General features: G+C 28.9%; 1 protein-coding gene across 1 annotated transcript in view; it reads right to left on the reverse strand.

The window, feature by feature from the left end:
• Positions 1 to 11,662, reverse strand: part of LOC107442960 (aldehyde dehydrogenase, mitochondrial) — a 37,725-nt gene extending 26,063 nt beyond the window's left edge. The window contains exons 1-3 of the mRNA XM_016056671.4: positions 11,183 to 11,662; positions 5,972 to 6,076; positions 2,705 to 2,845 (exon numbers count right to left, since the gene is read on the reverse strand). Coding sequence (XP_015912157.1) covers positions 2,705 to 2,845; positions 5,972 to 6,076; positions 11,183 to 11,296 — 360 coding nt within the window. The 5' untranslated portion in view covers positions 11,297 to 11,662. The remainder of the gene's footprint in view (positions 1 to 2,704; positions 2,846 to 5,971; positions 6,077 to 11,182) is intronic.
• Positions 11,663 to 12,228: the final 566 nt, after the last annotated feature.

A 12,228-nucleotide genomic window follows, 5' to 3' on the forward strand; every position in this document is an offset into this window, starting at 1 on the left:
AAAAAAATTCCAATGAGTGCATAGATTTTTTTAAATTTTTTTTTAGCTGATCTATTTTGATATAGAATTAAAAATGAATATTTTGATGCAAAAATATATAGATTAAATATTTATTTATTTTTTGATGAATGACTACATTTATAAACACAATCTGTTACATTTATTTTGTCATATTAAAAATCAAGAGAAAAAATAACACAATTTTAAATTAAAATTATGGTTTGCTAATTGAAACTTTAATTTAATAGTTAAAGAGTCTGCCCAAGCCGAATTTGCTACTGCTTAGGGTACCTTCACAAATTCAACTTTAGGAAAAATGATAGTTTCACAAAATACTTTTTTTTTTTTTAAATTTTATTTTTGTGTTTCGCAAGAAACGAATAAACCACATTTTTGTGCTGATTTTTTAATTTTCACAAATTATGTCTAAATTTTCACAAAATAAACACCTTTCAGAAAAACCTAGATTCATTACTTTCATTAAATTCTCTATTTCATCCAGTCTTCAAATTTCAATTTTGCATTTGTCTCAAAATGGTTGCTATGCATTCAAAGCTATGTATTATAATGAAAAATTATATTAGTAAGTTAGAGCTTCTAAAATATTGTTATAATATTGTTTTAATATTAATTTAATTTCGATTAAACATTTATAAAGTATTTTTAATCATAAATTAAAGTTCTTATAATGTGCTTGAATAAAAATCAAAAAAATCCGATTTAAATCAAAAAAATCCGATTCAAATCAAAAAAATCTGATTTTTTGATTTTTTTTTAAAAATCAAAAAAATCATGAACCCTGCTCTATCATAATGACAAGGAAGTCAATAGGTCTATAAGTAGAATTTTATAATGAAAAAATCTCAATTTCCCACAATATTTTAGACACTTAAAGAAATTCATAAGCACTCAAACATGTTTTTTATTTGTGCAATCTTTTTTGTGTGATTTATGAAAATTTCAATCAAATTGGAACACAACTGATCAAGTTATCAATGAAAAAAAGTATGTTTGATGGGTCATTTAGTCATATCGGTCATTTTTTATCACATTACATAAGTATTGTGTCAGCCAATTACACTGCATATGCATGGAATTCTATGATTGCATAATTTAATTCTTGAATGCACAAGAACTTCTATGTAAATAAATGAAATGTGCAACAACATATTGTGATGGAATTTTCGCGCAGCAAAGCAAAAATGCATTGATTACAAATAAACATTGAAGGACATCTGCATTGTTTTAGTTGGGGTTTTCTTGAAATGGACTGCGTGTCTCGTTAAGTTGGTTTATTGCTAATGAGAAAGTTGGCAATTAGTCTCTTGTTTTGTTTGTCATAACGAGTAGTTTATTTGAAGGGAGCAAAGAGTTGAATTTTTTTATTCAACTCAGATATGCGCAAGCGAGAAATAAATAAAGTGATTTAATAAAAAAAGAATATTAGGTGCATTTTAATTTTTAAATCTAATATTAATTGACATCCTTTAAAGGGTTTTGACATTCCTCAACCATTAAGATGAGATTCATTTCAAAGCATAAATTGAATTTAAATTTATTTTTTCTATTTAGATATAAATTTCTATTTTATTTTTAGACATAATCCCTGAAGATGAATAAAGGCAAAAACAAAGAGAAGAGGAAGCCAATTTCCTTAGAAACTAAGACTACGATTTTAAAATGAGTAGCAGAAGGATCCGCAGCTCTTGGCGACTCCATGTGAGACTTTTTCTTCATGTGGTCCCTATTCACTGCACAAAAAAACTTTTTAATTGCATTATAAAAACTAATTTTTATAGCTACTCGTGAAGTTTTGAGTAATTTTTTAATGAGTTTTTTTTTTTATGCGATCCTCATCCTCTGCACAAAAATTGGTTTGAGTGTAATAACTATTTTTGTGAATCTACATTTTCCTTTATTATTAATGTTTTTTTTTGTAATAAAATTTAATTTATTTATTGACATTTTCTCGAAATAAATTCCATTGAAAAAAGTAGTAGCTCTGTTTTAAATGTGTAATAAGATTATTGATGAGAAAAAGTATTCTTATCAATGCACTTTAATTTCCAGATAGTTTGAAGATTCTTCCGTTCAGTAGTTATGTCATAGAACGGTTCTCCTTTGGGAGAAGGTTAAAATAAAAACATCAGTATGGAATGTAGAAGAACTTTTCTTGAAAAAAATTTAAATATTAGTCATCTTTTTAAAAAAAATCAGTATATGATAGGCACACTAAATTTCACTGTAATACTAAGTTTAGCATAAAAAATCATACTTTTAGAAATAAAATTTTTTCCTGAACTAGAACTTTGGAAGGCTATGTGTATTTGTAAAATAGATTATACACAATGATATCTATATAAATGAATTTGATAGAGAAAGGCAACTATTCAAAACATTTATAGTCCTATAAAGACTTTAGTCTACATTATTGATTTTTTATTTTTATTTAAATAGATTTACTTTTCATTTAAATGTACATAAATTTTGAATTTATAATTCAGCTAAAAATAAGTGATAAAAATACATTACTTCATAATTTTACAGACATAAATCAAACGGAAAAATACTTTTAAAAGAATTATAAACTATAGTAACTGCCTTTCAATTATGTACATACTCCATAAGTGTTTTTTTTTTTTTTAACACATGCGATGCCTATGTACAATAAAGAGAGAAAAATTCTATAAAAAATTAGTCTTACAGCTAAATAAGTGCGATCTCTTTCAATTAGATCCGCTAATTTATTAAGAAGTCTCCCTCGTTCAGATGCGTCTAATTTTCTCCAGGGAGATCCGAATCGAAAGGCATGCTGAGCAGCTTTAACTGCTTTATCCACATCTTCCTACAAGAATAGATAGATTTTATTAGCCTAAATGGAAAAAGTGTATCCTGTGTGCATAAGTGAAAACCGAAATTTATGTTTTCAATAAAAACTTTGATACAATTAAAACATTTTATTTAAAAGAATTTTTTTCAGAAAACTCAGCGTTTTGGGTATTTGGAAATGTTTTTAGCAGTCGTGTGAATTTAGTGGTTTAAGACCAAGAATTTTGTGGTTAAGATCAAGAATCAAAAACCCTTGATAATCAAAAATATTTTGAATTTCTAAACTGTTAAGGGATTATACCCTAGCCTCTAAGGGTTAGACATTTCCCAGACATGTTTCATGGGTTTGAATTTTTTTTTTCTACAATGAAAATAAATTAAAAGTTTTCAGATCATTTTTAGTACATTTTTAAACAGCTAAGTTGTCTTCATTCAATAGATTCTTTTAAATAATGGATGTAGCTTTGTTGCATTTGAGATATCTGAAATTAAATACCATAATTTTCCTTTCTTACAGTAAAATATACACACAATAAAACTACAATCGACAAAGTCGAATTTCGATCTAATAATAAAAACATTTTATTTTTAATAAGTGATATTAATAGCTGTTATTTCCACAATTTTGAAGGAAATGAAATATTATTCAATAGCATGAGAAACTTGAGAATTATTGAAAAACTACAACAATTTGTATAATATGTGCATCATCAATATACAACTGATACTTTATTTAATGCCCTTTGCTATTGAAATGAAAATAGATAAACTGATATTATGTGAACTTAACTACCCATACCTAGACTTATTTCATTAAAGCAATGCTATACTTAATTAAGAATAAGATAACTAATAGAACAATAGATATNGAAAATAAAGCATGTTCAGCTACGCTTCAGGCAGATGGTAGTTTGATAAGAGGGGATGGAATTCAAGCTGAAAGAAAAACTTACCTTCGCACTCGCGGAAAAATTAGGTAATTTTGAGTTTGGCCGTCGATCGCAGTAAAATTCGGGAGTTTTTCAAATCAATTCCGGAGGGCGGGAGAATAACTCAAAATTCGGGAGACTCCCGCAAAATGCGGGAGAGTTGGCACGTCTGCTAGACTTATTTCACTAAAGCAATGCTATACTTAATTAAGAATAAGATAACTAATAGAACAATAGATATTTGGTTTATGTTAATGATTCACTTAAGTACCACTTAAAATAGTCAATACAAATATAAAAATATACAAATACAAAATAATAAATTCTATATTATAACAGTCTTTCAACAGTCGACCCAATTTCTTGGGATTGCGACTACTAATGTTCAATTTCGTAGCCTTGTAATTTTGAACCTAATCCAGAAGACAAGGATACTCCTGGATCAAGTATTGGGGAAAATATGCCTCCGTGGTGTGTGATGGAACTAACCCGCATTTGCGCCACATGAAGATAATCGCAATCACTTCTCCCGGTTAGCCTGTTGGGATTCAAACCTAGTTCACCTCATTGGAAGGCGTATGCTCTATCCCCCAAGCCATCAACGCTCAAAATAATAAACTATACTTATAAAAAAAACATCAAAAATAAAATGCAGAATTTTAGCAGTCTTTTTAATAAATAACATACACCTATAAATAACAGATGTCAATTTTAATGCTGTTGGCAGGGGGGGGGGTGCGATTGTTCCTGTTTTCCAGCATACGTCACACTCGTTTGATAGGGCGAGCCCATTTACACATCCATTCATTCATCCACAGATCATAATTTTGACCTGAACCAGAGAACGATCCATCTCCAATTCAGTACCCCAGAGGTATTTTGTTATGGGAACATTGAAGACTTTGTGATTTGACAGATTTAACGTGCACCAGTCACCGTTTGCGACACAGAGAGTCTTCTGCCGGGTAAGTACGCGAGTCCAGCGCCCTGCTAACCAGGCTATCCTGGCAGTACCAATTTTTATAAATAACGTAACTACAAAAACCACATGTTGACTCAAAAACAGATCATCCAAGATAAAAGGCTGGGGTATTCCCTAGAAGCATATCTTATACAATAATAATTGGAAATACTCCTAAACCTATTAAACTGTACCTAGTATTACCACAAGACGTACTTTCTCTGAATAAACATACTCTTTTTTCGATGAATTTGGATTTATAACCTCCGAAATAAGGTCACAGTGGTCCAAAATTTGGATTCCTTAATGTTAATTTTACTTTTTGCGAATTTCCCCAGATCTCAAAAACTTTTTAGGTGAATTGAAAATATTATCTGCACTAATTAATTAGTATATTTAGGGTCACCCCCACGAAACATTAAGATTGAGTCCTAGAACGTGAAGATCCGATCATTAGATCAAAAGTTATTGAGGGTGGTGCGTTAATTTTTATTTTTTTTGCTCGCTGTACATTTATGATTATTAACGTGAAGTTATTTTACAATGGAAATAATCTGTAACTTTAAGAAATAATAAAATCACTTAAGAGATACATTTGCAATTAATTTAGGTTTATCCTCTTTAAAAATGTTTTAAAATTTAACCTTTATTAAATAATTACTTCTTTTGCACATTTAAAATTAACTTTAAAACAATAAAATTTAGTCAAAATATTATATAATTAACATCTAATCCATTAAAAAATTACAAAATTAAACATTTGGTACGCTCATAAATACTATCTAGTGTTTAAGCAAAACAATAAAAGTTTATTTTTTAAAAAAATTATTCCATAAAGTATAAAACCTTGATACACTTAATTGAATTGGTTAATTATTATAGTTAAAGAATAATTTTTTTCCTCCAGAAAAATTCACTTTTGAGAGATCAGTTCGTTAGAGCAAATATTTTAATGCATAAAGGTGAACTAAAAAATTTGAATTTGGACAAAGTTTATTTTTTTTAGTTCATCTTTAGCTTAACAGTGAAAAAGAATTACCATTTATAATATAATTACAATTTATATTTTATAATTTAGAATGTTTTAATGATACGAAACAACAAAATAAATAAAAAATACCTATAAGCTTTTTGTTCACCACTGTTTAATGCTCAGCTTTGTGAAAACTGGAGTAAAAGATACCAAGAAGTCCGTACATAAGGTACAGTAGAAATAACTATTATAAAAAAAATATAATGAAAATTTTATTACATGACTTCCTTCTTCAACATGAGCAATGACTTCTCCAGTAGATGGATTTACTGTAGGAAAAGTCTTTCCACCAACAGACTTCTGCCATTCATTGTTGATGAAATGCTGAAAAACAAGATCAGGTTTAGGAATACAAAACTAACCATTAATTTAAAAAATACAATATTATTGGCTACAGTTGAAGCATATAGTCAATAAAGTAGCTCAACCAATTTCTTTCAAAGATTTTTCTGTCGGTAATCTACTTGAGTAATTCTGATAAAAATTAATTTCGAATTTTTACTAAAAAAGAAACATTTTAACAAAAATAGTTTCTTTTTCACACAAATTTTTTAATCCTCTATTATACCTGAAGTATTCTAATCTTTTTCATTACCAGCAATATTCAGGGCTGGAAGTTCAAAATATAAAAATTAAGAACAATATTGCAGCCAAACTTAAGGATAATTTAAGGATGCTGATTCTCTAATGTGAAACTGAAATGCGTTTTTACAAGGACCATTCCTGTCCTTTTGGAGAGATGAATGAACCCATTAGAATTCAACTTCCATTAGAACATCAGTTCAACATCCATTAGAATTCAACTTCATAGATGCTATTTCAAATTTAACCTATAGTGCAATTCCATGGAAAGCAAAACAAAGAGAATGAATTCCTCCCCCCCCCCTTCAAATTAAATTGACATAGTCATTATCAGTTTCTAGTTAAAATTAGAAAGAAAATTAAACTAGAAGGATTTTTCATATTTCTCTTTTCTTTCTTGAAATGATTTAAAATGAGATTTTATTGTTGGCAATCAAAATGGACCGTAGGTGGCATAAAGTAAAACTCTCTACCTATGGGAACTCTATGGATGCTTTCACCCTTAGCATGTGGAGAGTCACAGGAGAATGGAGTAAGTTAGTTTCTGTCTTGATTTTCAAATAGATTAAAAACTTTTAAGTTAGTAAACTATATGGAACTAAAACCTATATTGAACATTGTTCTAAAAGAAAGCGTTGTGGAACCACAAAGTTTAAGAAATATTTGTGACAATTGAATTCGAAAAAAATTAAAGAAAAGGAAAATACCATAGTACATTCCTATACAACTGAGAAGAGGAGGGGAGGAAAAGGGTCAAGACATAGAGCCTGTCTTCTCCGTAGATGGCGTATTCGTGTGTTGCGATTGCAAATTAGTTTAGAACAATGTTAGTAAACATACAAGGTTGTGCTACTCCTGAGTAAATAATGAAACTGGTCAAAAAGACTTTTTTAAAAATTGATAAGTGGGGAAATGTAATGATTCCCGTAGTTAAACTGGAAATGGCTTAAAGATCGAGATGAAATATGCTAAAAAAAAAGATTAAATTCAAGGTATCTGCTACATTTTAGATTTTCAAATTCATGACTAATTCCAATAATTTTTCATGACTTAACCAAGTTACTATTTTCTCCGACAAAAACACAACAATTAATTTGAAAAAGCATTATAATAACATTAATTGAAATGATAGGCATAACCAAAACTGTTATACTCTGCATCTGCATAGATTTTAAATTTAAAAAACAGAGTAAAGAAAGAGTTGAAACAATAAAATAGCTGGAAAATAATACAAAAGCAAATATTTTTTTTTTCTCTGCAAAATTATATTCTAAAGATACTTTTCCTGTTCATCGGAAAGGAAAGAAATACTCCTTATTTTTCTGTTCTCATTTCTGAAAAAAAAATTCACCAATGACTGGCTTGCTTCAGCTAGAATATTAAATTGATAAAATAAAAAAAATTCTGATATTGCAGAAGTTTAAAAGATAATTCGCTCAAGAAATGTTTTTTCTTTTATTTTTTGAAAGAACACCATAATCTTTAAAGAACACAATAAAAACTTTTATATTTTAATCACAGTAAGAGGGGATTTTGTTACAAATTTAGATATTCGGAACACCATGAAATGGGGGGGTAAATTCTATTTTAAAAATTAGATTTTTCGGCGACTAAATCCATGACTTTCTTTTATTTATTTCAAAAAAATAGTTAAAATCATGACATTTCTTGACAAATTTTGTTCAATACCAAAATTCATGACTTTCCGGGTGCGGAGATACCCTGTAAATAGCAAAAATTGAGTTTTCCATCGATTATTAATTCTAGAAATCATTTGTGTTTTAAAAAATTAAATATACCAATATAAACTTATTTACACTCAGAATGTGCTTTGTAACTTTCTCATCAAATCTTCTAAAAGAATGCAACAGGAGTAACCATTTTTTTGTAGTAAAAGTAACTATAATTTTTCACATAATAAATAATGTGTTTGTACTTAAAAACTTTCAAATCCATGACTTAGACAGGATAATACACTACCCAATTTAGTCAAAAAGAAGGTCAAATAATGAGTGCAACTATCTTTCATAAAAACAATATTGCTTTATCTGAGCAATGCTTTGCACTTTTGAAAAAGCAAATTAAAAAAAAAAAAAAAAGAATTGAACTGTTAAATAAACTGAAAAACAAATAACCTAGAAATTAATGAGGACCAACAAATAGAACACGGATTTAAAAAAAAATTATTCATGCTTCGGAAGAACATTTAAAAAGCGAAAATCATTCTATCTGGTAAAATCTGCTATTTTCAAAAGATCAAAAGGGATTATGTTACTTTAATTTTAAGGAAACAAAAGTTTCAACATCACTCCATGAAAGTATCAAGTTACTTTAAATATATCAAAAAAATTGTAATTTTCTCAAACACTGATCGCGATGTTAAATTTTTTAGTATAGCTAAAAAAATCTCTGGCAAACTGCGTTTGCAGGTTCTTGTATATTATACATATCTGAGAGGGGCCAATAAAAATAGCTTTAAAATTGTTCAAATACTAAGTAGATAGAAGCACTATGTCCTTTTTTTACCTCAAAGAAGATCTCCAAAAAAAGCGCTTAAATAATTAGAAAAAAAATTTAATAAAACTGTTGTGATAAATAAATGAAAAAAAAAATGCAATTAAAAAAAAAGTTTATAATTTAATAAGCAATTAAATAAGTAAGTAAACAATTTTACTTCGTATGCAAATGATTCAACAAACATGATCAAGGAATAATTCCTTTAAAAAAGCGTCTTTCTAAAACTAACAAATTTTCCTTCCGAAAAAATTTAAAAAAAAAAAAAGAACTTTATAAAGTTTTACAAACTTTTCCATACATGAACAAAAGTTTGAAGACTAGTATTTTGCTAGGAAATCCTCGGTTAACTACTTTCCTTAGAGTTATTCCTTTCCCTTTTTGGAAAACTGATTTTTAAAAAAATCAGAAATATTACGTTTTTTTTTAAAATTTATTATTTTATTTCGCAATTACTACTCATTTAGTTTGAAAAAAAAATTCTATTAATTGCTAAATTTCTGCAAACTAACATTGACACATTGTTACAAATGTCTCTCACAACCTGTTTTATTTCTTCTTTGGTTGAATAATCAACTACTTAAGCTAGTACAAATAATTAAACTGATAATTTACTAAGTGTATCTAATATCGTTCCTTGTATCTAGGGTAAATCTTGGACTTTTAAGAGTAATACTTTTGCTCTTAAATATTTTTCATAACTGTCAAAGCTGATCAAATGAAAACAGATGATAAAAGAGAAGAGAGAATGAAGATCTAGGTGAACTTCCAAAGTGTTTTTGTAATGCAGATAAGAAGCTCTGAAGAAAAGGATAAGTCAGCTGTGGGGGAACAGTAAAACAAAAGAACCAATTTTTTATATTAAAGCAAAGAAAATGTGAATAAAACACAATTGAAAGCACAGAAATGGACATACTATAGTTTTGAATCTATAAATATCAACCTTCCTCAGCATCTAGACACCAAAGACACAGAGATTAGGTCAGACACAGAGGCCAACTGGTGTCTGACCTAATGGCACACAAGCTGAAAATTTTCCATGAAACTTTGGAAAAAAATAACTTATCTCACTTCGCCAGCTGCAGTCGTTTGGCATCAGAGTCTGAGGAAGTGCTGGATTTTTCTGAATTTTGCCCTGAGTTGCAGACAATTATTGATGAATTCAGCACGAGATTTTCAGATTTTGAGAGCATCAAGAATGATGTGGCTCTGTTCAGTAATCCAGTCACAGCAAGCATTGAAGAACAACCGGCAAACCTATAATTAGAGCTCTGTGATCTCCAGGCTGACCAGTTCTTTCAAACAAGAATTGAAAGGCAGCCCAGAGTTCTTCAAGTTGCTTCCAACTGAACAGTTTCCAAGTCTGCGTGACTTAGGACCGAAAATATCTTCCATGTTTGGGAGCACATATTTATGTGAAAGTGCTTTTTCGACGATGAAGTTTATCAAGAATCGTCACAGGAGCTCTCTCTCCGACAGTTCATTGTTAGACTCTCTTCGGCTGGCAACGACAAACATCGATGTTGACATTCCTGCCCTTGTAAAGAAGGCTGATCAGCCTCAGTTTTCCTGTTAAAATGTAAGCAAATTGTTTTATAATCCTTCTGTCCCATTGTTTTATAATTAATAATTCAATTATTAATTGTTATTGTATAAGAGGTTATTGTTCAGAGGTTATTGCTCTTTGCAGTTGGACAGCCCTGCCATTGATAATGTCTAAGAGTTGTATAAAAGATATGTTCGGTAAAGTTTTATCGAACATAGTATATTTTTCAAGATGAATTAGTAATGAACNTTAAATTAAAATTTAGACAATGCGGCCCGCCAGGTGATCTGTGACTGGAGACTGTGGCTCTTTGCAGTTGGACAGCCCTGCCATAGATAATGTCTAAGAGTTGTATAAAAGATATGTTCGGTAAAGTTTTATCGAACATAGTATATTTTTCAAGATGAATTAGTAATGAACATATTCGCTAAACATTCTCAAAAACTCTATAAATGATATTAAACAATATTTACTTATACACAACCATAAAATATTGTAAAGTTTGGAATATCAAAGTTTTTTGACCAGGAATTAACAGGGAGTCATAATTTCACAGATAAAGGAAGTATATTGATATTAGAGACAATTATATTTCTAATTTGTTTCAACACAGAAAAAAAAAGATTAACATGGCAATTATTCCATTCGGAATTTATTGTAGAATATTCTGACTGTTTTTTTTTTTTTTTTTACAACTCATAAAACATTTATACAAAAAGCAACTAATACACACATTAAATATTTTCAAAACTGCTATTATTTTTCTTTAAAACCATAATAAGAATTACTTTAGTAAAATGAATATCAGGAGAAGTTATAGGAGTGACAGCAGGTGCAGAAAAGTATGAATTTGAATATAGCTGAGGAAAAACAGTTCTGCTTCTTGATATAAACTTAAACATATTAACCTACGGCAAAATTTCACCTTTCAATTTAAAATGAAATCCGGTCACTTGTAATACAAGAAAAATTTATTCTTTTAAAAAGCTGACATTCAAATCTTATCAGTGGAAACAGCAGAAAAGTTTGGAATTTTCGTTTGTCTTAGAGAATGATTCAAAGTCATGCTTTCGCTTACCACTAAAATACACACATTTCGATAGAAAAAGCTATTGTAAGAAGGAAATACTTTCAAGTAAGCTTCCTAATTATAATAAATAAAGAATTTCAATAATTTAAAATAGATTTACAAAGGATTTATTACTGATTAATGTTTTATAAATTTTTACTTGATTTCATTGCTTTTTTCTCGGGTGGCAACATTTTTTATATAACGGCAGGGCCATATGACTGTTTGTTTTTTTAACTATCGACAGGGACTAATATAGGGGGTAAGGACATTTAACTTTCNATTACTGATTAATGTTTTATAAATTTTTACTTGATTTCATTGCTTTTTTCTCGGGTGGCAACATTTTTTATATAACGGCAGGGCCATAGATTTTTGTAGATTTTCGCCTAAGATTAATGGGAAGTGAAGGTCTGTTTTATATGTTGGCAACGATTAAAAGGTTACTATTTTAATTCTCGTGGCTACATTATTTGCTGTTTTAGTCGCCAGCCAGTGCTTTGGCTTCATTGTAGAGTAGCAGTTGAGTGCAGCACGTGTTAGATTCACTAGTGATAAACATTGATTTTATTAATTTTAGTACTTAATTCTTCATTTTAGGACTTGTATAATCTATTAAATCTCTTATGGTAAGTTTAACTACTTATATAAGTTTTGAAAATATTCAACTTTTATGTTGTTGTATGTTACATCCCATGTTAAATCTTATATTTATACATATTATAATCGCTCGATTATTGATATAGTTAAGTGTTTTTTTTTTCT

Source organism: Parasteatoda tepidariorum, chromosome 3, assembly GCF_043381705.1.
Source record: "Parasteatoda tepidariorum isolate YZ-2023 chromosome 3, CAS_Ptep_4.0, whole genome shotgun sequence".
In the NCBI taxonomy this organism is placed as follows: Eukaryota; Metazoa; Arthropoda; class Arachnida; order Araneae; family Theridiidae; genus Parasteatoda; species Parasteatoda tepidariorum.